The sequence below is a fragment of the Cherax quadricarinatus genome, chromosome 28 (assembly GCF_038502225.1).
Source record: "Cherax quadricarinatus isolate ZL_2023a chromosome 28, ASM3850222v1, whole genome shotgun sequence".
NCBI lineage: Eukaryota > Metazoa > Arthropoda > Malacostraca > Decapoda > Parastacidae > Cherax > Cherax quadricarinatus.
Genome location: NC_091319.1, coordinates 20,089,976 through 20,117,092, shown reverse-complemented (window position 1 = coordinate 20,117,092; position 27,117 = coordinate 20,089,976). Strand labels below are relative to the sequence as shown.

Genomic DNA, 27,117 nt, shown 5'->3' with positions numbered 1-27,117 from the left:
TATTAGTAGATAAAAGGCTAATGGGTATACAGCAAGACCCCCTGTATCTGCAGGGGATAGGTTCCAAGAACCTCCTGTATAGAGTCAGAAAACTTAAGCGGGAGAATAACGACACAATACACCAATGCTTCACACGGGATGGGAAAATTCTTGTTAGGAAAACAAATGTAGGTCAACTGTACACAATCACGAACGAGAATGATCTATCACGATTCCTCAGGGATACTAATCTTACAGAGAATAACTAAACAATGTCCAACTTAAAAGCCTACGTAGTGTAGTGTATGTTTTGCTCCATTATTGTTCAAATTTCATTGTACAATCTCTTAGTAATTAAATAATCAACTACCTCATTTTGTGATTTACTAGTAAGCATAAGTCACCTTATGTAATTTTCTTATTTACTATTGTTTGCTTAAACATTAGCTGAATTGATACTTTCTTTGTCCATATTACTACCTCATATTTTTTTAAATACTATCAATTGATATTACTTACTAAAATTAATAATTATAATTTTTACTATAATTTCAATTTACTCTTAACATTTTTGACATTTAATAACCATTACTTGTCTAATTACCTTTACCTGTTTTAATACCACATTTACTCTCTTAGAGTACTCTTAATTACCTTGTACTGCCATATAACCTCTAGTATAACTACCAGTGCAATATTGAATGAAATAAACATTACTTTTTCACTTTTTTTGTAATCATTATTACTTACTAAAATTTTATTAAACACCATATTTACTACCAGTCAATTTTACTTTTGTACATTAAACATTATTTAATACTTCCCAAAACATTTTGTTGCCAAATTATCAAGTTTGTATATTCAACTCCAACCTTTATATTATCCTTTGTACCTGTGTACCTGTCTACCATCTTACTATCATATTATAACCAAGACATTACCATTGTTATTTTTTACTATTATTCTTTTGGTACTTTGTGAATTTTATTTTGTCAATTTAAATCTAGTTATACTCTTGATCTTGTCAACAACCTATACCAAACTCTAGTGCAATTGCAAGTACCATTTCAATTTGTATTTTTATATTATAAGTTTATATTTAATTCCTACTCTAAGATTGTTTTCATATCTTAGTGACTATATTGTGTGTGCAATTAGTGTATATTTCAATTATATTATTGTTCAAGGCCCTTAACTATCTTTTGCTAACTAGTACCAACTACCTCATATTTTTTTTTTTCTACTTTTTTTATTCTTTTGCTACCTTACCTTGTATATTTTATCTTGTCAATTTAAATCTAGTTATACTCTAATTCTTGTAAACAACTTATATAACACCTTAGTGCAATTACAATTGAGAGCCTTGTGCCTTTTTTATATTATTAGATTAAACTCAGTTGTACTATAGTCAATACCAAATTCATTATATTAGACCATATTGCAATTACTAGTGAGAGACTGGTGCTATTTTTAACTTGTATTTTTATATTATTAGATTAAATCTAGTTGTACTATAGCTCATTCTAGCTCAAAACATAGACTCCACAAAAGTCATTATATTAGACCTTAGTGCAATTACAAGTGAGAGTCTTGTTCTATTTTAAATTTGTATTTTTATATTACTAGTTTATACCTAGTTGTACTTTAGTTCATTCCAGCACAACACATAGACAACATCAACTTCATTATGTGTAGTAGTGACTATACTCTATATGACCAAAATACTCTAGCTATATACTTATCCAAGCTTCCCACCACTACAGATATCAGTACTAGAACTCAACACATAACTCAGGATATAAATAACCATAATTTAAACCTAGAAGATGATTGATCATGTTGACCCTGATCTAAACCTCCATAATCTGACACCCAATCAAAACCTATTGGAAAGTAACTGCCTTTATTACACAGCATCACAAGCCAGCACTATCCTAAACAATGCTAAAAGCCTATCAGTACTTAACTACAACATCAGGTCCTTAAGCAAACACTATGATGACCTCCTGGCACTCCTTGAATCACTAAAGACACCCTTCTCCTGCATTATTCTTACTGAGACCTGGCTTAAGCAGGACACAATAGATATCTACCCTCTACCAGGATACACAGCAATTCACAACTGCAGACCAAACCAAGTTGGGGGTGGTATTGCAATCTATTACTCTAACCAATTATCTTGTATTAGCACCACTTGCTTTAGTGATGAATATGGGGAATACATTTTTGCTAATTTTACTGTAAAAAACGACACCTATAACAATCGGTGCCATTTACCGGATACCTCACACAAACATCCCAAATTTCAGTGAGAAATTAAAGTCACTAATAACAAACAGACAAATGAATAAACACCACCTTCTCTTAGCTGGAGACTTCAACATCAACCTTGGCTTACTAGATGATCAGCCTGTAACTGATTTCATCAACAATATGAACAACACACTTCTCATACCAACAATAACTAAACCAACCAGGCTCACTGAGACAAGTGCAACCATAATAGACCACATATGGACCAATATACTAGCCCCCCTTAAATCAGGGATAATCACAGATAGCACTACAGACCATTACCCTACCTTCCTCCTGACAAACATTAATAAACCACCACTTGAATACAACAAAGTCTCATTTAGACTCCATGACAAGGCCTCAATAAGGAAGTTCACAACTGACCTAGAGATTGTTGACTGGCCTACAGAATTCTCCAAGGCCAATGGTATTGATGACTGGACAGACATTTTTCTTAACAAATTACTTAGACTATACAACAAACATTGTCCTATAAAAACGAAACAGATCACAAACAAACGGCTTGGTTGCCCATGGCTAACCAGCACCATTCTGAAATCCATTGACAAGAAACACCAATATGAAAAGCAATATAGACAGGGCATAATACACAAAGATATTCTTAAACACTATTCATCAGTTCTCACCAAAGTAATAAAGAAAGCCAAACAACTATACTACTCCAGTAGATTCACAGACACTAGAGGAGATATAAAAAAGACCTGGAAAACACTCTCTCAGATTCTAGGGACCCACAAACTGAAAAAAAACAAGAATATTGTCCTAACTAAACCTAATGAAACACCACTACATCCCACTGACACAGCTAACAAGATAAACGACTTCTTCTCAACCATAGGATCTAGTTCGCCAATAAAATCCCACATACTAATGCCCATGCCGGGGACTACCTAGATGGGAATTTCCCAAATTCCTTCTATCTTGCACCAACTGAGCCCTCGGAAGTCACCGAGATTATAAAGTCACTTAAAAACAACTCGGGGAATCTGTCTAATGTCCCACCATTACTGTACAAGCGAGCGGCCCATATTCTTTCGCATGCTATTTCATTACTTTTTAACAAGTCACTAGAGACTAGCACCTTCCCGAAACTACTCAAGATGGCAAGGGTTACACCAATACATAAAGGTGGTGACCCTACAGACTTAAACAACTATAGGCCAATATCAAACTTACCATTGCTATCCAAAATCTTTGAGAAACTCGTGCACAGGAGACTATATTCGTTTATAACAGCACAAAACATACTCAACCCCTGCCAATTTGGATTTAGGAAAAATAAAAGCACTAATGATGCAATCATAAAAATGCTAGATCTGCTTTACACAGCATTGGAAAATAAGGAATATCCACTAGGAATTTTTATTGACCTAAGAAAAGCTTTTGACACAATAGACCACGACATCCTACTCCACAAACTTGACCATTACGGTATAAGAGGCCATGCGCTTGCTTATTTCAAATCTTACCTTACTAATAGGTATCAGTATGTTACCATTAAAGACACAGCATCAACAACACTGCCACTTGATACTGGAGTTCCGCAGGGAAGTGTCCTTGGTCCCCTGCTGTTCCTCATATACATCAATGATCTTCCAAACGTATCCCAACACCTGAAACCCATTCTCTTTGCTGACGGCACGACTTATGTCATCTCTCACCCTAATCTTGCCACCCTCAACACCATTGTTAATGAGGAGCTGATCAAAATATCGACTTGGATGACAGCCAATAAACTTACGCTTAACACTGACAAAACCTACTATATTATGTTTGGTAGCAGAGCAGGAGATGCACAAATTAACATTAAGATCGACAACACTCTAATTACCAGACATAATGAGGGCAAATTCCTAGGCCTATACCTTGACAACAACCTGAATTTCAGCACCCATATCCAACACATAACCAAAAAAGTATCCAAAACAGTTGGGATCCTCTCCAAGATACGATACTACGTGCCGCAAAATGCCCTTCTCACACTATACCACTCACTTATTTATCCATACCTCACCTATGCTATTTGTGCTTGGGGATCAACTGCAGCAACACACCTAAAGCCAATTATAACCCAACAAAAAGCTGCAGTAAGAATAATCACTAAATCCCATCCCTGGCAACACACCCCCCCACTCTTCATAGATCTAAACTTACTCCCTGTTCAGTACATCCACACTTACTACTGTGCAATCTACATCTACAGGACCTTAAACTCTAATATCAACCTTGACCTAAAATACTTTCTTGATAGTTGTGACAGAACCCACAGGCATAACACCAGACACAAACATCTCTACGACATTCCCCATGTCCGACTAAACCTTTACAAAAATTCAATGTATGTCAAAGGCCCTAAAATCTGGAACATCCTACCGGAGAACTCTAGAACTGCAGACACATTCATCACCTTCAAAACTACGATTAGAAAACATCTTATCTCCCTGATAAACCCCATCAACTAACTACACGAATACCACCTGGTGGTTCACACTTACACTCACTCACCCATTTGACCATAAACAGAAATATTAATCTCAATCTTAAAACAATGAATCCTATGATACTCCAATACTGAAACTATGTACTGTGCCAAAACAAAAGCATTCACATTGCTAAACTCACAAACTAGTATTTAGTCACTTAGCCATAATACCAACTTACCTCATAATTTGTAATATTTTAAAATAAAGAATTAAACTAAGTCTGCCCGAAATGCCTAGCCATGCTAGGCGTTCTAGTGGTACACTCTGTAATCATTATTTAACTACATGTAAACCACAAAACAACCAAATTCTGTAAATTCAACATTGTAATCTTTATAGAGAATAAACTTTGAATTGGAATTTGAATATTATAAAGTTTAACCCTTTCAGGGTCGACAGGCCCTCTCAGAGACTTGTTCTCAGGGTTGGCCGAATTTCAAAAAAAAAAATAAAAAAAAAAAAATTTTCTTATGAGAAGATAGAGAATCTTTTCCCGATCATAATGACACCAAAAGTATGAAATTTGATGGGAAACTTACGGAATTATGCTCTTGCGAAGTTAGCAGTCTCAACGATGTTTACGCATCGGCGATTTTGCCCACTTTGAGCCCTATTTTCGGCCAATTCCAGTGTACTTGTCGATAAAAATCGTAACTATTTCGCTAGAACTCCATTTTTTCTATCGAATGAGTACAAGAAACCACCCATTTACTGATTTCAACTATCCAATACAGTGGTCAGAATTTAGCAATTTTGCCAATTTCACACAAATTTCAAAAGATGCCAATTTCCGAATAGGGTCCAGAATAAACAAGAAAGACATTCCTGGCACTAAAATAACATTTCCTCTGTTCATTAGTCACATCCCCACGCCCATCTTACATTCTCTTGCTTTCCACTTTGAATTTTTATTCTCACAAAAAAATAGAAGATTTACTGTTCAGCAGACTACTGCATTAGTGTAGAAATGGTAATGGTATAAATAATATCAGCACACTTGTGAAAGAATATTAGACTCACCAGTTGACGTGTATTGGACGCATAGCATGATTTGTTTACTTTTGAACTTTGGTAAAAATTTAACATTTCTGCTAATTTGAGCTCAATTTCAAGGTACTTTTCTTTGTAAAACCAGTCAAAATCATCTCAATTTCTATAATATGTCTTCCATTCTATAAAATGAGACCAGGAAAACTAGAATACAACCATAAATACCATACAAAAATACAGTGCAAAGTCGCTGCTTTAATCCAAAAACACGATCAAAGTTTTTTTTTCTCATAACGCACTGTGTGCTGCAGGATTTTTTTTATACCGCGCACAATGACCACATAGACCCATTCTTTCATGTGTAGGCCTACCAGCTTTCTCTCACTAGATTTGAGGGCGCTAGAATTTAGGCGTACTAGTACGTCAAAAACCCTGGTGCGTAAGCCGTTCTAGTACAGCCGAAACCCTGAAAGGGTTAATTGATAAATTATGCACAATAAGTGGAGAATGATTTTTCACTGATGGGAAGCACTTCATGGCTTCTGTTAGGTTCTGAAGAACTTTTACCATCACTACTTTTACACTTTGAGGTCATTATTATGGAAAAACGAAGAGTTATTTTCAGGCCATGGTAAACTGCGGATACAGGGTCCATTGATACCTATGATGAGTTTTGAGAGTCTTACTACTCAAAATACTGTACAGTGGTACCCTGAGTTTCGATCATAATTCATTCCAGAAGGCTGTTCGAATGCCTTTACCGAACGAATTTATTCTCATAAGGAATAATGTAAATTAAATTAGTCCATTTCAGACCCCCAAAAATACACTTAAAAAAGCACTTACAATAATACACTTACATCATTGTTCGAGTTGGGAGCTGTACGAAACTCGGGGTACCATTGTAATTCTGGCTGTGCATGTTTTTAGAGGGGCAACTGATACACCAGCTCATGATTTAATAGTAGTTACATTGAGAGTAAAAGGTAGATGGAGTACAAGGTGAATGTCATCATTGGGTTAGAATAAAGTAGAAGTTAATGAATTAAAGTTAAAGATGAAAGGGTAAGATGTAAGAAACTATACTGGGAGAAATATGAGCTACAGTGTACAGGTAATGAGGAGGGGATCAAAGAAGTATGGAATAGATTTAAGAATGCAGAGTTAGTGTGAAGCAGAAGTTTGTGGGTACATGAGAGTAGGTGTGGGTGGGAAGAGAAGCAATTGATGGTAAAATGAGGTAAAAGGGTGATAAACTAGCATATATGAGGTTTTTAAAATGTAGACATGAGTATGTGGAGGGTATAATAAAATTTAAAAGATGAGTGCAAAAGGAGAGGCAATGAGACAGGGTGAGATTTTATTGATAAATTTTGCTGAGAATAAGAAAGCTTTTAAGTGAGATTAATAAGTTGAGAAAGCCTATAGAACACATGGATTTAGCAGTCAAAAACAAAAGATGAGAAAGATGAAGGGAATATTTTGAGATGGTAAATGATAATGAGGAAAGAAAGGCAGCGATTTCATGCACTGAGCAGGGAGGTATAACATTTTGTAGGAGTGAGGAAGAGCGAGGTGTGAGGGTAGGGAAAGAGCATGAGGTAATGGGTAGAACAAGAGGTTAAGGCAGCTGGGATAGATGAAATCAAGACAAATGTTAACCCTTTCAGGGTTTCCGACGTACTAGTATGGCTTACGCACCGGGGTTATTGACGTACTAGAACGGCTAAATTCTAGCGCCTTCAAATCTAGCGAGAGAAAGCTGGTAAGTCTACATATGAAAGAATGGGTCTATGTGGTCAGTGTGCGTGGTATAAAAAATCCTGCAGCACACAGTGCATAATGAGAAAAAAAAAAACTCCGACCGTATTTTTGGTTTAAAACAGCGACTTTGCAGTGTATTTATGGTTGTATTTTAGTTTTCCTGGTCTCTTTTTATAGCATGGAAGACATATTACAGAAATTGATTTTGATTGGTTTCATGATGAAAAGTACCTTGAAATTGAGCTCAAAGTACCAGAAATGTTCAATTTTTACCAAAGTTCAAAAGTAAACAAATCATGCCAAGCGTCCAATACACGTCAACTAGTGAGTCTAATATTCTTTCACAGGTGCGCTGATATTATTTACACCATTTCTGCACCATTTCTACACTAATGCAGTAGTCTGCATAACAGTAAATCTTCTATTTTTTGTGAGAATAAAAATTTAAAGTGGAAAGCAAAAGAGATGTAAGAGGGGCCTGGGGATGTAACTAATGAACAGGAAAAAATGTTATTTTAGTGCCAGGAATGTCTGTCTTGTTTATTCTGGACCCTATTTGGAAATTGGCATCTTCTGAAATTTGTGTGAAATTGGCAAAATTGCTGATTTCTGACCACTTTATTGGATAGTTGAAATCGGTAAATGGGTGGTTTCTTGTACTCATTTGATAGAAAAAATTGAGTTCTAGCAAAATAGATATGATTTTTGTCGACTAGTACAGTGGACCCCCGGTATTCGATATTAATCCATTTCTGAGAGCTCATCGAATACAGAAAATATCGAAAAGCGAATCAATTTTCCTCATAAGAAATAATGGAAATCAAATTAATCCGTGCAAGACACCCAGAAGTATGAAAAAAAAAATTTTTACTACATGAAATATTAAGTTTAATGCAATAGAATAATTGACACTTACCTTTAATGAAGATCTGGTGATGATTGATGGGATGGGAGGAGGGGAGAGGTGTTAGTGTTTAGAAGGGGAATATCCTTCCATTAGGACTTGAGGTAGCAAGTCCTTTTCCGGGGTTACTTCCCTTCTTCTTTTAATGCCACTAGGACCAGCTTGAGAGTCACTGGACTTCTGTCGCACAACATATCTGTCCAGAGTGGCCTGTGCCTCCCGTTCCTTTATGCCATTCCTGAAGTGTTTCACAACATTGTCAGTGTAATAGTCACCAGCACGGCTTGCAATAGCTGTGTTAGGGTGATTGTTATCAATAAAGGTTTGCACTTTAAGCCACATTGCACACATTTCCTTAATCTGTGAAGTAGGCAACTTCTTCAATTTCTCTATCCCCTCCTCCCCACTAACCTCCAACCCCAAGGACTTCCCCAATGCCACAATGGATTCCTCAACTGGCATAGGATTCTCAGGGTTAGCCTCAAACCCTTCAAAATCCCTTTTGTCTACACAGCCACAGTTTTTTCCAGGCAGAGTTCAAGGTCCTCTTAGTCACTCCCTCCCAAGCCATACCTATAAGGTTTATACAATTGAGGATATTAAAGTGAACCTTCCAAAACTCTTTTAGAGTAAGTTGAGTTTCTGTGGTCACTACAAAGCACTTTTGAAACATAGCTTTTGTGTACAGTTTCTTGAAGTTGGAAATGACCTGCTGGTCCATGGGCTGCAGGAGAGGAGTGGTATTAGGAGGCAAAAACTTCACCTTAATGAAGCTCATGTCCTCAGAAAGTCGCTCTGCCAAGTCTGTAGGATGACCAGGGGCATTGTCTAATACCAGGAGGCACTTAAGGTCTAATTTATTTTCAATTAGATAATTTTTCACAGTGGGGGCAAATGCATGGTGTAACCAGTCATAGAAAAAGTCCCTAGTGACCCATGCCTTCCTGTTTGCCCTCCACAGCACACACAAATTAGCCTTGAGGACATTGTTTTTCCTGAACACTCTGGGAGTTTCAGTGATACACCAATAAAGGCTTCACTTTGCAATCACCAGTAGCATTGGCACACATCAACAGAGTAAGCCTGTCTTTCATAGGCTTATGTCCTGGGAGTGCCTTTTCCTCCTGAGTAATGTAGGTCCTGCTTGGCATTTTCTTCCAAAACAGGCCTGTTTTGTCGCAATTAAACACTTGTTCAGGTTTCAAGTCTTCACTGTCTATGTAATCCTTGAATTCCTTCACATATTTTTCAGCTGCTTTTTGGTCCGAACTGGCAGCCTCACCATGCCTAATCACGCTATGTATGCCACTACGATTCTTAAATCTTTCAAATCAACCTTTGCTGGCCTTAAATTCACTCACATCAGCACTAGTTGCAGGCAATTTACCAAATCGTCATGCAACTGCCTAGCCTTTTCACAAATGATCGCTTGAGATGCTATCTCCTGCTATCTGTTTTTCATTTATCCACACCAATAACAGTCTCTCAACATTTTCTAACACTTGTGGTCGCTGTTTCGTAATCACAGTTGCACCTTTTGCAAGAACAGCTTCCTTGATTGCCGTTTTCCTGGTCACTATAGTAGAGATGGTTGATTGGGGTTTATTATGCAACCTGACCAGCTCCGACACAAGCACTCCACTTTCGTACTTTGCAATTATCTCTTTCTTCATTTCAATAGTCATTAGCACCTTTTTTCTCGAAGGGTTGGCACTAGAAGCTTTCTTGGGGCCCATGGTGACTTATTTTGCAGAAACAAGCACCAAAAACAATGATAATGTGGAATGTACCGAATGTATCCTTAGATCTGCGCACACTGGCTGGCTTGTAAACACTGGCACACACTGGGCAGTTCAGGCCACACGTGGACACGTCTCGTATGAATCGTATTGAATACCGGGTTTTCGATCGGATACCGAGGCAAAATTTTTGCGATATAATGCATCGAATACCGATGCCATCGAATACCGGGGGTCCACTGTACACTGAAATTGGCTGAAAATAGGGTTCAAAGTGGGCGAAATCGTCAATGCGTAAACATTCTCGAGACCGCTAACTTCGCGAGAGCATAATTCCATAAGTTTTCCATCAAATTTCATACTTTTGGTGCCATTATGATCAGGAAAAGATTCTCTATCATTTCGTAAGAAAAAAAAAAAAAATTTTCCGAAAAATTTTCGACCCTGAGAGGGCCTCTCAAGCCTGAAAGGGTTAAATGTAAGAGGGGGATGTAATTTTGGATTGGTTGTGGTATTTTTTCAATATATGCATGAAAGGGAAAGGAGAGGATAAGTAGAGACTGGCAGAGAGCATGCACCGTTCCTTTGTATAAGGAAAAAGATAACAGAAGAGTAAGAATTATAGGGAAATAAGCCTGTTGAATATACTGGGTAAAAGCTATGGTAGAGTTATTATTGAAAGAATTATGGGTAAGACAGTAAGTAGGACTGTAGACTAACAAGGGGGCTTTAGGAAGGGTAAGAGATGTGTAGGCCAAGTGTTTACACAGAAGCATTTAAGTTGTAAATGGTATGGTGATACTAACAAACTGTGGAACAAGTCACTTGTGTACAGTTCATAACATTTATTGTAGATGAATGGTTCAAAGAACCGACACGTTGATAAATTAGACATATGTGCAACTATTGGGTATCTTTATTGAGGAAACGTTTCGCAACACAGTGGCTTCATCAGTCCATACAAAGGAGAATCGTGAAGAACAGAAGAAGAATGAGGTAATCAGTCCCTCAACCTTGAGTTGATGTGATCCGTCCATCAATCTTGAACAGAATACAGCATATGTGCAGAGAAGTAGCTTATATACCATAGGCAGGAGAGGTGCAGCAGTCGTAAGTGGTGTCACATTTGTTCAATGTGGAAGTAGGTCATGCCCAAGGGTTAAGCAAGCGAAGAATTCCCAAGTATTAAGATCCCAAGAAGTTGCAGTGTCTGACAGGATTGTAGATGAATGGTTCAGAGAACCGACATGTTGATAAATTAGACACATGTGCAACTCTTGGGTATCTTTATTGAGGAAACGTTTCGCCACACAGTGGCTTCATCAGTCCATACAAAGGAGAATCTTGAAGAACAGGAGGAGAATGAGGTAATCAGTCCCTCAACCTTGAGTCGATGTGGTCAGTCCATCAATCTTGAATAGAATATGGCATAAGTGCGGAGAAGGAGCTTATAAACCGTAGGCAGAAGTGCAGCAGTCGTAGGTGGTGTCACGACCTACTTACACATTGAACAAGAGAGTGAATGAATGAGTGATGGTAGAAGCATTTCCTCTTTTTCAGGTTACCCTACCTAAGTGGGAGATGGTTGGTGTACAAAAAGTAAATAAAATATAATAATTATCAAGCATGCTTATCTGGGCAAATCAGTAAAAATTTTTGAAAAATATTAAAATCTAAATGCACATTAACCCTTTCAGGGTCCGTCCCGTAGATCTACGGCTTTACGTTCAGGGTCCAAACTGTAGATCTACGTCATGATCTCAGTAGTAGTAACCAGTTACCAGTAACCAGTGTACCGTTGACTCAACGACCAACCGTCTCTGCCTGAGTCACTATCTGAACTCATATTGCGCTGACCTGGCATTATTCAAAGACCCCCTCACATATGGGTACTGTGGGCGGCCAGTCAGTCAGTGTTAAGAGAGCAGAGAGATAGGTACGGCTGTAAGGGCGCACTCCACATTATCTGTAATTATACGTACTACCAGCCTACGTGAGTATTTCTTTACCTAATCCACGTGTCGAACTCCCACATGATAATGAGCTCAGCTCACTCTGATAAACTGACTGGTACATTTGGGCCTAGATATGAGAGAATACATCTATGTGGTATGTGTGCACCACATAAAACAGATCCTGCAGCACACTGTGTATAATGAGAGAAAAAAAACTGAAATCATGATTTTTCGATTAAAAGAGCGACTTTGCAGTGTTTTTTCGTATGTTTTTATAGTTGTATTTGCGATTTCTTGGTCTCATTTGATAGAATGGAAGACATATTACAGAAATAGTGATGATTTTGATTGGTTTTAGCACTGGAAATGGCTTGAAACTGAGCTCAAAGTAGCAGAAATGTTAAATTTTTGCCGATATTCAAGAGTAAACAAACGACCTCACACGTCTAATACACGCCAGCTGGTGGGTCTAATATGCATTCACAAATATGGTGATGATATTTATACAATTATTACAGTATTGCATAACAGTAAATCTTCTATTTTTTGGTGTGAATAAAAATTCATTATGTGAATAAAAAATCAAAATGGAATTTATTTGTAAAGCCTCAAAACGTAACTAATGAACAGAGGAAATGTTAGTTTAGTTCCAGGAATACCTACATTGTTTATTCTGGACCCTATTTTGAAATTGGAATATTTTGAACTTTGTGTTAAATTGGCCAAATTAACAATTTCCGATCACTTTAATTTGTAGTTGAAACAGTTGACTTGGCGATTTCTTGTGCTCAATCGATAAAATAGAAGTAATACTAGTGAAATAGCTAAGAATTTGGTTGACTGGAATAATGTAATTGGCCTAAAATGGGAGTCAAAGTCGGCAAAATCGCCGATTCGTAAATATCGCTGACACATCAAAATTCGCAAGAGCATAATTTCGTCAATTTTCCATCAAATTTCATACTTTTTGTTTTATTACCTTCACAAAAAGATTCTCTACCATTTCATAAGAAAAAATAATTTTTTTTTTTTTTTTTTTTTAAATTCTTGGGACACTGGGGCACCACTTCAGATTTGGGCCTTGGACCCTGAAGGGGTTAAACATAGTGTTCGAACACGCTACACAATACAATACACTACAGGTCCTCCATCACAAATCCGGCATCATTGGGACCTGTAGTGTGCCGGATTACTGAGTTTGCCGAATTACAGAGTGGTTAGGTTAGAATACACTTAATAAAATTAACCAACTTGACTTACACAGCTTATTGAACATCGGCAAAAATCGAACATTTCCGCTACTTTGAGCTTAATTTCAAGGTACTTTTTGTTATGAAAGCAATCAAAATCATGTCTATTTCTGTAATATATCTTCCATTCTATCAAATGAGTCCAAAAAATGAGAATACAACTATAAAAACCATACAAAAATATACTGCAAAGAGGCAACTAATGGCTGAGAAGTGAACTCCCTTATTTATCGTCCGTCTTTTTTATTTTTGTTGTACGTTAAGAAGCATCTTTCCATCATACATTGGCCAAGTTTCAATGAGATAGCCCAACAAACAACCGAGAAAAAAAAGTATTTACCAAGAATCATATATGGCAAGCCTAAGCCAGGTACTGGAAATAAGTCACTTTGTCTGACTTTTCTGGGTTATCCAAGGTTCTCTATACATACACTGCTATGTATGATAATCTATGTAACTGTATTTGTGTATACCTGAATAAACTTATTTACTTCTAGTCTGTCAACTGAGTACAAGAAACCGCCCATTCACTTATTTCAACTACCCAATAAAGTGGTCAGAAATTGGCAATTTGGCTGATTTCACACAAATTTCAACAGATGCCAATTTCAAAATAGGGTCCAGAATAAACAATGCAGACATTCCCAGCACTAAAATAACATTTTCTCTGTTCATTAGTCACGACTACAGGCCCCTCTTATATTACTCTTGCTTACCATTTGGAATTTTTATTCACAAAAAAAAAAAAATAGAAGATTTACTGTTATGCACACTACTGCATTATTGTAATAATTGTATAAATAATGTCAATCCATTCTTGACTCCGTACTGGAATTTAGACTGGCAGGTGGACAGGTATTGGACGGTGACGTCATTTGTTTACTCTTGAGCTTCGCTAAAGAATAGAACATTTTCGCTACTGTGAGCGCAATTTCAAGGTACTTTTTGTCATGAAAGCAATCAAAATCATATCTATTTCTGTAATATATCTTTCATTCTATCAAATGAGACCGAAAAAATGAGAATATAACCATAACCATCCAAAAATATACTGCTAAGCGGCCGCTAATGGCTGAGAAGTGAACTCCGCTATTTATGGTCTGATTTCTTTCATTTTTGGTGTACGTGAAGAAGTATCTTTCCATCATACATTGCCCAAGTTTGAATAAGATAACCCAACAAACAACTGAGAAAATAATAATAATAATATAATAATAATAATAATAATATCTTTATTTACTACACGTACATGTACAAGGTATACAGGCCTAGCTGACATCAGTGACATACTACTGTATAGAAAGGCACTTGTTATGCTGAGTATTTCAATAAAATTAGGTCAGTGTCCCAGGATAACACCCACACCAGATGACTAACACCCAGGTACCCATTTACTGATGGGTAAACATAGACAACAGGTGTAAAGAAACATGCCTAATGTTTCTACCCTGGATGGGAATCGAATATTTACCAAAAATCACATATGGCTAACCCAAGCCAGGTACTAAAAATAAGCCACGTTGACTTTTTTGGGGTTATCCTAGGTTCTCTACACATATGCTGCTATGTGTGATAATCTATATAGAGAAAATAACTTTTTTGTTTCATGTTTATGGTGGAGTACGAGTGTATATCATAGTTAGCCCTGTGCTATACTCCGTTTTCTCTAATATAAGCCCCCAAGACAAGGATAGGAGAATGGTACTTGTTTACCATATCCTCTTCATAACTCTGTCGAACTGCTCGCTGTTATGCCAAATATTATTCATTCTGGAGTATTTAACATGTTTTATGTTATTTATATTGTTTCTTATGTCATATTAGATCAATTGTGATAGGCAAATAAGCTGTAGTGTTGATATTAGCGTAATAATAAAGCATATTCTCCTGCTTCATGAGACTGAGCTCATGGCAACCGACAGTGGCTTCAAAGCCACCTTATCTTTAATGGATAATGTACTGTGTAGGTGCTTTACATAATGAGAAGCATTTCTTTTATTCATTGGAACCATGGCTAGGGCTAAAAGTAAGCAGGTTAAAACAATAAATGGAGAAAAAGAAATTTGAATGACTTGTGCAGCAAGTAGCGCCACCAAACAGTACCAGCAGGTTGGTGTGGCGACCCTGGAAATTTGAAATTATGCTAGCCAAAATTAGTGCCGAATAACTGAAGGAACCGAATAACTGATTGCCGGATTTGTGATGGCGGACCTGTACTAAATTTTTCTTAACAAGTTCCTGTTTTAGTAATTATAACATATACCAGTACAGTAGAACCTCGGCTTACGAGTGCCCCATCATACAAGTTTTTCAGGATACGAGCAGTTGCTCAGTTGATTTTTTGTTTCTGGATACTAATAAAAATTCAGGATGTAAGCTTCCCCCCTCAAACAACTTTTTTTGTTATACCTTTAGATCTTACAAAAGTAAAAGTGAATATATAATTGTAGTTCATTGTTGTGATGTATTATGTTGTTTTTACTACTTAAGACTATAACTGCAACAGAAATAATAGCATTTCTTACCTAAATTGCGGGTGCTGGTGTTTGTCGATGATTGTGAAGAGAGTGGAGAGTTATGCTGTGGCCCTATTGGGCTCCGGTGGATGATAGAGGTTCTGGTACTGAAGTCGATGGTTGTACTGGAATGTGCATAAATTCTGTAATGGATTTCTGTTTTATTTTACCCTGCAGTACATTATACAACTGATGGTAAGGCATCAGCTGCTTTAAACACCGTTTCAGGGTCCTCTTCAGTCAAAAAGTCTAAGTCATTTAGTTAAGTCAGTGAGTTAAATCAGTTAGTCAAGCCATTCAGTCAAATCAGTAAGCCAGTCAAGTCAGTAAGTCATTCAGCAACACTGGAATGCCTACTGGGTGTCATCGTTGCTTGGCATATACACCTACCATCCGACTTACGACCTGCTCGACATACGACCACTCGACTTATGACCGTGTTTTTTATGCCAAATTTCTGGGAAATAAACAACTGTTTGTGTTGCACACAGTGTTTATCCTAAACCTTACAGTATAAAATACAGTACTAACAGCATAAAAAGTAAAGTAAAACATGAAATACCAAAATAAAACAATAAAATAAAGTCATTACAAAAATGTGATGTTGATATTCAGTAGTAAAGTTCGACTTACGTCCATTTCGACTTATGACCGGTTTCTCGGAACCGAACTCGGTCATAAGTCGGATGGTACCTGTACAAGATATGGTAATTAAAAGATCAAAACACATTCACAAACACAGCTAGCTTGTAGGAGAGAAGTGGAACTGAACACCTAAGCTGGGATGGTGGTATCGGGAGTGTCAGTGGATGGCAGGGGATGGCATAAGGTCTCCCCCGCTGATCCACAACAAGGCGGCCGCCACCATTTGTCACATAATGACATATTTTATTCATTCTAGAGCACATACAGTATCAGGTTTCTATGTTATTTATATTGTTTATGTCATATTAGATGAATTGTGATAGATAAATAAGCCATAGAGTTGATATTAGCATCATATTCCTGCCTCCTGAGAGCAGGAATTCTGCTGGAACAGATTAATGGCATTTCAATTAATTTAAATGAGGAAAACTGACTCAGCATACTAGCAGATCAGGATACGAGCAAGGTCACAGAACGGATTAAACTTGTAAGCCGAGGTTCCAGTGTATATGTATAGCATCCTACAACAGCGTTCAAGTTTTTTTTTTTTTTCAACAAACCAGCCAAATCCCACCAAGGCAGCATGACTTAAAAAGAAAAATGAAAGTTTCTCTTTTTAAATTTAGTAATGCATACAGGAGAAGGGGTATTAGCTCCTTGCTCCCAGCATTTTAGTCACCTCTTACAATACTCATGACTTATGGAGGAAGAATTCTGTTCCACTTTCCCATGGAAATAAGAGGAAATAAACAAGAACTAGTAAGAAAATAGAAGAAAACCCAGAGGGGTGTGTATATACATACATGTATATGCTTGTACATGTATAGGTAGTGTGACCTAAATGAAAGTAGAAGCAGTAAGACATACCTGAAACCTTGCATGTTTATGAGAGAAAAAAGACACCAGCAATCCTACCACGTAAAACAATTACAGGTTTCCATTTCACACTCACTTGGCAGGACAGTAGTACCTCCCTGGGAGGATGCTGTCTACCAACCTACTACCTAGGTCAAAAGTAGTTCTTTTCACTAAATATAATTCTTATCTTACTAGAATTAGGAAAACATCTTGAATCCTTTCACTGTTGGTCACAAAGATCAACATCACTGGGGTCAGTGTAGCTCACTTAGATCTGTGCATAAGTCATAGTGCTCCCAAATTTGTTGTGAGTGGCCAGTTTTGGTCAAGACATGAGAGAATGGGTCTGTGCAGTGGTTGTGCATAGTATCAAAAAAATCTTGTCTCCATGCAATGCATGATAGGAACAGATAATTTTTCACCTTGTGTTTGGGTTAAAACAGTAAATTTGGGACATTTTCTAGGGTGGCTTTCATGGGTTTCTTAATGTCAATAGCTAGATCCAAAGACATACTGGTGAAATGGAGAGGATTTTGTGGCCTGAAATCATCCTCAAAGAAGCAGAAATTATCAATTTTTGTTGATTTTCCTGGGGAAGGGAAGGAGCCTTCCCTCCCCCCTCCTCTCAATGGTCTGTTTCATAGGTTTTTGTAGGTCTGCTTCAATTATTAGGAAGGCCTCAACCATTCTTGTTATGGTTTATTAGCCAAGAAATAGGGAAAAAAACATAATTTTTGTGTTAAAATGGTTTCAAAATGGAGGGCTAGTGTTAGAGAGGAAAGGCTTGGGGACATGATTAATGAACACAGGGAAAGTTGCTTTAATGGCTGGAATGCTTACAGTGTATGTTTTGAATTCTGCTTTTAAATTGGAATTTGTTGAAAAGAGCATAAAACTGGCCAAGTCAATGACTTCTGGGTGCTTAACTCTAGTTGAAGAAGCAGTTTTTTTCTGATCAGTGGGTAATATGGAAGGCATAATAGCAATATAACCAGGAAGTGAGATGGTTTGAGCACTGAAACTTATCTAAAAGTGGGTGAAATTGTTGCTGTATAAAGTGCTCCTCGACTTTCCATTTTGCACCTGCATAATTTCATAAGCATTATATCAAATCTGTATTTTAGAAAAAAATTCTCTATTTCAGAAATTACTACTTTTTAAATGCAGACAGAAGGTGCTTTCAATCTGGAAGGTGTCAATAGAGAAAGGGTTAAATATTAAGTCAGAAGAGCTGGTAACTTACCCCCTCTTTGTAAACAACATGATATGCAACATTTTTCCTGTTAGCAATGATTTCTGAACTCTGGGTATAGGACAGGAACTGCTGAGCTTCTGCATCTGACATGTACAGTGTCAGACTTACAGGACCTGTAAATCAAAATCAAAGGATTAACTACTCAGTACATAACTTCTGTGTACAAGTTCAGTTTACTGAAAATAGCACTATATACAGTTCCCCTCACTTCATGCAGGTTCAATTTATGTGAATTTGCTATTATATGATGTCCTATATCGATCAGTAATTCTGTACATGTGATCAGTGCAGTTTACAATTTTTTTTTATTTTTTTTTTTCAACAAGTTGGCTGTCTCCCACTTAGGCAGGGTGACCCAAAAAGAAAGAAAATTCCCAAAACAAAAATACTCTCATCATCACTCAACACTTTCACCTCACTCATATATAATCACTGTTTTTGAAGAGGTGCCCAGATACAACAGTTTAGAAGCATATATAAGGATACAATATAAAAAGTGACCTGAAATAATATAATAAACTCCCTATAGAATATAATATCAGGGCCCCAATTATATATATACTGTCCTATTACACATCCCTCCAAACTGCCAATGTCCCAAACCCCTCCTTTAAAGTGCAGGCATTATAGTACTTCCCCTTTCCAGAACTCAAGTCCGGCTATATAAAAATAACCGGTTTCCTTGAATCCCCTCATTAAATATTACCCTGCTCACACTCCAACAGATCGTCAGGTCCCAAAAACCATCCGTCTCCATTCACTCCTATCTAACACGCTCATGCACGCTTGATGGAAGTCCAAGCCCCTTGCCCACAAAACCTCCCTTACCCCCTCCCTCCAACCTTTTCGAGGATGACCCCTACCCCGCCTTCCTTCCCGTACAGATTTATACGCTCTCCATGTCATTCTACTTTGATCCAGTCTCTCTAAATGACCAAACCACCTCAACAACCCCTCTTTAGCCCTCTGACTAATACCTTTATTAACTCCACACCTTCTCCTAGTTTCCACACTTCGAATTCTCTGCACAATGTTTACACCACACATTGCCCTTAGACAGGACATCTCCACTGCTTCCAGCCACCTCCTCACTGCAGCATTTACAATCCAAGCTTCACACCCATATAAGAGTGTTGGTACCACTATACTTTCATACATTCCCTTCTTTGCCTCCACTGATAACGATTTTTGTCTCCACATATACCACATATACAAAATATAATGAATTTTTATTATATAAAATTAAGTGTTGATGGTCCAGTGAACTTAGTATGGTTGCCAGGATCCTGGACCACATTTGCTGCATAAAATGAGGGACATATTACTCCTTATATTTTGATAAATAATACAAAATTAACTATGATCACTACAATGTGAGTCCTGTCATAAACATACAAAGTTATTTATCACAAAATTCAAGTATAACTACCAAACTGCTAATATATATTGTACTAAATACAGTATAGATATATAGCTATATTTTTTAAACACGTCGGCCATCTCCCACTGAGGCAGGGTGACCCCAAAAAAGAAAGAAACACTTTCACCATCATTCCCACATAATCACTGTTTTTGCAGAGATGCCCAGATATGACAATTAGATATCACTTCAAACAGCCAATATCCCAAACCCCTCTTTTCAAGTGCATGCACTGTACTTCCCACCTCCAGGACTCAAGTCTGGCTAACCAGTTTCCCTGAATCACTTCAGAACATATTACCCTGCTCATACTCCAACAGCTCGTCAGGTCCCAAAAACCATTCGTCTCCATTCACTCCTAACACGCTCACACATGCCTGCTGTATGTCCAGGCCCCTTGCACACAAAACCTCTTTTACCCCTTCCTCCCATCCTTTCCTAGGATGACCCCTACCCATCCTCCCCTCCACTGCAGATTTATATACCCTCCAAATCATTCTATTTTGCTCTATCTTCTCTAAATGACCAAACCACCTCAATAGCCCTTCTTCATCCCTCTGAATAATACTTTTTGTAACTCCACACCTCCTCCTAATTTCCACACTATGAATTCTCTGCATAATATTTACACCACACATTGCCCTTAGATATGATATCTCCACTGGCTCCAACCTCCTCTTCACTGCAGTATTCACAACCCATGCTTCACCCCCATATAAGATTCCTGGTATCACTATACTCTTGTACCTTCTCTTCTTTGCTTCCATGGATAACATTTTTTGTCTCCACATACTCTTCAATGCACCACTCACCTTTTTTCCTTCATCAATTCTATGGTTAACTTTGCACTTCAAAAACCCATCTGATTACAAATCTACTCCCAAATATCTGAACACACTTCAACTCCCATTTTGTATCTGATTCCCCATAATTTAATCTCGCCCCTCTCCCCAACACCCTAGCATATACTTCTTTTACAACTCTATCTATAAATATATTAAACAACCATGGTGACATTACACATCCCTGTCTAAGGCCTACTTTTACTGGAAAGTAATCCCACTCTCTTCTACACACTTTAATCTGAGCCTCACTATCCTCATAAAAAACTCTTACAGTATTTAGCAACTTACTACCCATTCCATACACTTACAACATCTGCCATATTGCTCCCCTATCCACTCCATCATATGCCTTTTCTAAATTCATAAATGCAATGAAAACATTCCTACTTTTATCTAAATATTGTTCACTTATATGCTTCAATGTAAACACTATCTGAACATCCCCTACCCATTCTAAAGCCTCTTTGTTCATCTGCAATCCTGCTCTGTCTTACCTCTATTTTTTTGTCAATAATAACCCTACCATACACTTTACCTGGTATACTCAGTAAACTTATTCCCCCAATAATTTTTAGTCTCTTTTGTCTTCCTTTCCCTTATATAAAGGAAGTATACACATTCTTTGCCAATCCAAAGGTCCCTCTTTCATACGTTTATTGAACAAAACTACCAACCACTCCAAAACTATATTTCCCCCTGCTTTTAACATTTCTGTCATGATCCCATCAGTTCCAGCTGCTTTACCCCCTTTCATTCTACGTAATGCCTCACGCACCTCCCCCACACTCTCATCCGGCTCTTCTTTACTCCTAAAGGATGTTGTTATCTCCCTGGCCAGTGCATGAAATTACTGCCTCCCTCTCTTCTTCAACATTTAACAGTTCCTCAAAATATTCCCACCAGCTTCCCAATACCTCCAACTCCCCATATACTAACTCCCCTGTTTTTAAATGTCCAATCCATTCGTTCCCTAGGCTTTCTTAAGAAATCTATTTATCTCACTCCAAAACTTTTCTTATTCTCAGCAAAATTTGTTGACAGCACCTCGCCCACTTTATCATTTGCTCTCCTTTTGCATTCCCTCACCATTATCTTCACCTCCATTTTACTCTCCATATAGTCCACCGTTCTTATATCACTTCTGCCCTGTAAAAATCTCTTATATGTGACCTTTTTCTTTTTTAATATTTTGTGAAGGGATTCAGGGAAACCATACCATGGGTGGGGATAGAACCCATGATCAGAAAGTCATAAAACTTCAGACCGACGTGCTAGTCACTGGGCCAGCTGGTTACAAGATTCGTGGATTCAGGGAAACCGGTTAGCCAGACTCGAGTTCTGGAAATGGGAAGTACAATGCCTGCACTTTAAGTAAGTAAGTAAGTTTATTCAGGTATACACAAATACAGTTACACAGAATTATCATACATAGCAGCATATGTGTAGAGAACCTAGGATAACCCAAAAAAGTCAGACAGAGTGACTTATTTCCATTGGGGTCCTTTTACCTTATTATTATAATATAAAGGTTATAATATTTTCTTATTATTCTATAATGAAGATAACATCTTATTATCATACTAAAAAGACTATCTACTACACGAGGGTCATTAAGACTATCTACAATACGAGGGTCATTACTAGGAATAAGGTCAAATTTACACGCATGTTAGCTAAAAAATAGAAAATCTTTCCCCTCCCTTTCTGTAGCTACATTCATCAGACACCTTTTGGCACTCTTCTTGAACTGGTTCATGCTATGACTGGCTTTGACATGTGCGGGTAGTCTGTTCCATTCCTTTATTGCTGTACAATAAAAGGTGTTTGAAGCCTGGCCAATGACTGTGGGTACTACAAAGTTGTGCTCTCTCCCCCTAGTACTATGATTGCTTTGGTTCCCAACCTTGACAAAATTGACAGCAAGATATTCTGGACACTGTTTGTGAGCAATTTTATAAACATGATTTAGCTTCCGTTGTTTTACTCTGTCTTCAACATTCAGCATATCCAACTGCTGTAATTCATCCTGGCCTACATGTTCTCTTGGTCCCAGCCCCAGGATAAATCTTACGATTTTGTTCTGGGTGATTTGCAGTCTATCTTTCAGTTTTTTTGTCAAGGCAGAGTACCATGAAGAGCAAGTGTAATCCATACGGCATTGTATAAGGGCTAGACATAGGGTCCTGCGAGCCTCAGTAGGTAGGCATTGTGCTTGTCTATACAGGAACTTCAGTCTGGCATTCGCTCTCTTTACTACACTGTTCCCTATCAATTCTCCTGACATGCATGGGTCAAAGGGGATTCCCAGATATTTTACTGATGAAACCAAAGTGATGGGCTCCCCATTACACTGGACATTAAAATTATTTACCCTTCTCAGTTTATGTTTCGTGCCAAAGAGAATGGCTTCAGTTTTCCCGAGGTGTAATGATAGTTTGTTGTCTACTAACCATTTGCTGCAGGACTCCAGTTCCAGAGTTAAAACATTAGCTATATCATGTGGGTCTTTACCTCACACTAACAGGGCACTGTCATCTGCATACAGTAGGAGTTTGCACCTGACACTGATAGGCATGCCATTGATACAACATAAGAATAATAAGGGACCCAGAATACTACCTTGGGGAACTTCACATGTTATCGGCAGGGGTTCTGATTCCGTTTTGTTGATTTTGACAATTTGTCTCCTGTTGCTAAGGTAGGACTTAAACCAGTCTACAGAACCTATACCGATAGCTTGAAGTTTCTTACCTAATATATTGTGGTTGACAGTATCGAAGGCCTTCTGCAGGTCTAAGGTTACCATACCTATGAGGTTCCCCTTTGACATTTCAGTTCTCAGGTAATCCATCAGATCAATTAGGGAGGTATCGGTTGAGGAAGATCTTCTAAAGCCCGATTGATAGCTATGGAGAATGTTGTTGTCATTAAGGTACTTAACTACTTGAGAGTACACTGCCCTCTCTAGAATTTTGGATATTATACTGAGTATACTAACAGGCCTATAGTTGCTGATATCAGACCTACTATTTTTCTTGAAGATAGGAGTAACTCTGGCTTCCTTGAACCCCTCCGGTACAGTATTAGTGGTGATTGATAGATTTATTATGTGAGCAATAGGGATTGACAGTTCAGAAGCACCATCTTTTAGGAATTTAGATGGGATGTTATCAGGGCCTGTGCTCTTAGTTGGGTTTAACCTGCTTAGTTCTTTTTGAATAAAGTCATGATATACACTTACTAGTTGACAACTGTTTGGGGTTACCCCTTTATTGGTATAGTATGTTTGAAACTTATCAGAGTCTGTGTTAAAGGTATTTGATGCAGCTGGTAGTTTACTTACTAGTGTTGATGCAACAGATGTGTAGTAGGAATTAAAGCAATTTGCCACCTTAGATGTTTCGTGGCATACCTCATTATCGATAGTGAGTACTATGTTAGACCTATCTACTGGCTTATGGCTATACCCCACCTGTTTTTGCTGTTGCCAGAGCTTTCTGTGGTTATGCTTATACTCTTCAATTTTTGAGCAATAGTGCTTTGCCTTTGCTCCTTTTATAAGTCTCTGTACTCTGTTCCTCACCCTTTGGAATTCATTTAGTGCTGCAATATCCTGTCTGTTTGCTTTAAATCTTTTTAGCAGCTGGTCTCTGAATTTCATATTATCTAATATCTCAGTAGTCATCCAGGGTTCAGTTCTTTGTTTAATCCTAACCTCTTTAACTGGTGCAATATTGTCAAGGATGGTAGTGAACATTGTTTTGAATTTTTCCCAGGCATCGTTTACATCCGTGCAACTTGTTATCTCTGTCCAGTCACAATTGTGTAGTCTATTTACCAGTGTTTCTTTACTGTAGTTTCTAGTTGACCTCATTTTTATTGTCCTGTGTAGGCCTATTCTATCCCTAGTGATTTTCCTGGTGCAGTAAATGATGAAATGATCACTAAGACCTGTGGTAATGACGCCTGACTGACTAATGTTCTCAGCACGGTTACAAAGTATGTGGTCAATTAGGGTGGCTGAGAACTGTGTGATCCGGGTTGGTGTATTAATTAGTTGAGTGTAACTATTTAAACCTAGAATTTGCTTATACCTTTTGCATAGCCCGTTATTTTGCTGCTGAAAACAGATATTGAAGTCGCCCAGTATTATTGTCTCGCAATTGTTTTCAAGTCCGGACAATATTCTGGAAAAGTCTTCTAAGAACTGGTCCTGGGTGGGAGGGCGGTAATTAGTTCCTACTAAGATGGGTTTGGTCTTGGGAAGCAGCACTTCAAACCATAGAATCTCCAGTTTATTGTTATTTAAATCAGGTCTTGGGTTGTAAGCTAAGTCATTTCTAATGTAGGCACATACTCCACCACCCTTTCTGTTCCTATCTAAGCGTTTTATATTGTAACCTTCTATTTTGACCTCGTCGTCAGTCACCGTATCATCCAACCAGGATTCAGAGATGGTTATAAATACCGCCCTAATTTTGTTAGCTAGAATCCTAATCTCTGCCGATTTAGGAAGAAGTGATCTTGTGTTGACATGAATAAAGTGAAGGCCTGTTTTCATAAAACAATTATAATCATCAATATATGGCAATGGGTCATTTGTATTAAAATTAGGTAAATCAATGTCATCATTGCTAAAGTAACTGTGCCAAAGTGCATTTGTTACACACAAAATGAATTCTGGCACCATTGCTATAATTGTACATACATCCATCATGCACCCACCCCTTACACATTTTACATAAGGTGCCTTTTCTGTTTTTCATGTGTACTTTAGTACAGTGTATGCACTTGTTTGGTAGTGTTTGAGATAATAATGGCTGTATTGTCTCACATTGACCTATGTATGCATTACATATGGAGTTAAGGTTATCGTTCCTAGCTAGTAGACCGTCATTATCACTGTCATTTATCTGTTTGCTTTGCCTCTGCACAATAGTTTGAGGTCCTGGATTAATTTGGATATCACCACTTAAGAGCGCTACAACAAGAGCTGTGTGCCACTGTTTCTGTTTGGGTATGCGGTGTTGCCATACCTTGCGGAGATAGTGACATTTACTTTTCTGGTAGGATGGCAACTGTTGGGCTTTTACTGTTCAGGGCATTGTTACTCCAATCACCTTTTCCAGTCCCCATGACTGATTTCTTTCTTCATGGAATTGAAGAAGAAAGATAAATATAATTATGGCAGCCTGTACCCCCCTAATGCCTTCCAATTTCACTCTTTGCACTTTTACTCATATACAATAATATTTATTTCTCTTTTCCAGTCACCTAGTACACCCTAGTATCTGCTTTAGCAATCACCACTGAATTACTAGTAAATTTTCTTCTTCAAAACCCTCTTCACTGCTCACTTTTCCCTTAACTTCACAAACCCCTTTCAGTTAACCCCTTATTACACACTCCCCTTCCCACCTCACTTCACAGTCCGGCTTCACCTATTAACTTCTAACTCCTTTCCATTCTGGTAGACCAGAAAGGTTTAATCAATGGTTTTATCCTTCCAAATCCCCCTCAATTCCATTTATCGGGGGTTGTGTGGTGTTGTTGATTGCCTGACCTGGTCTGCTGACTCGGCCATTTTTAAAACACTGAGGGAAGTAAACGCCACCTACAACCTGACTTTCCTTGAGTTTATAGATATATTTGGCATTTTCTGCTATGATTCTCTCACTGTACACTGGTCAGCTGAATATAGGTCAGCTACTAAAACATTAACCTTGACTGTTTACCTATTCACTTCTTTCCCATGACTTCTTTCCCATAGAGGCTGAAGGATTGAAACCTGAACAAGTGTTTGTGATGAAACAGGCTTGTTTTGGAAGAAAATGCCAAACAGGACCTACATTACTCAGGAGGAAAAGGCACTCCCAGGATATAAGCCTATGAAACATAGGCTTACTGTTTTGTTGTGTGGTAATGCTAGTGGTGACTGCAAAGTGAAACCTTTATTGGTGTATCACTCTGAAACTCCCAGAGTATTCAGGAAAAACAATGTCTTTAAGGCTAATGTGTGTGTGATGTGGAGGGCAAACAGTAAGGCATGGGTCACTAGGGACTTTTTCTATGACTGGTTTCACCATGTGTTTGCCCCCACTGTGAAAAATTACCTCCTGGAAAATAAATTGAACCTTAAGTGCCTCCTGGTATTAGACAATGCTCCTGGTCATCCTTCAAACTTGGCAGAGTGAATTT

General features: G+C 37.9%; 1 protein-coding gene across 2 annotated transcripts in view; it reads right to left on the bottom strand.

The window, feature by feature from the left end:
- The window catches only part of LOC128693178 (xylosyl- and glucuronyltransferase LARGE1-like), a gene marked incomplete at its 5' end in the record, with an annotated part of 111,247 nt that overhangs the window by 51,479 nt on the left and 32,651 nt on the right, over window positions 1-27,117 (bottom strand). For both annotated transcript variants that reach the window (XM_070089449.1, XM_070089450.1), the window contains 1 exon segment: window positions 18,643-18,767. In XM_070089449.1, coding sequence (XP_069945550.1) covers window positions 18,643-18,767 — 125 coding nt within the window.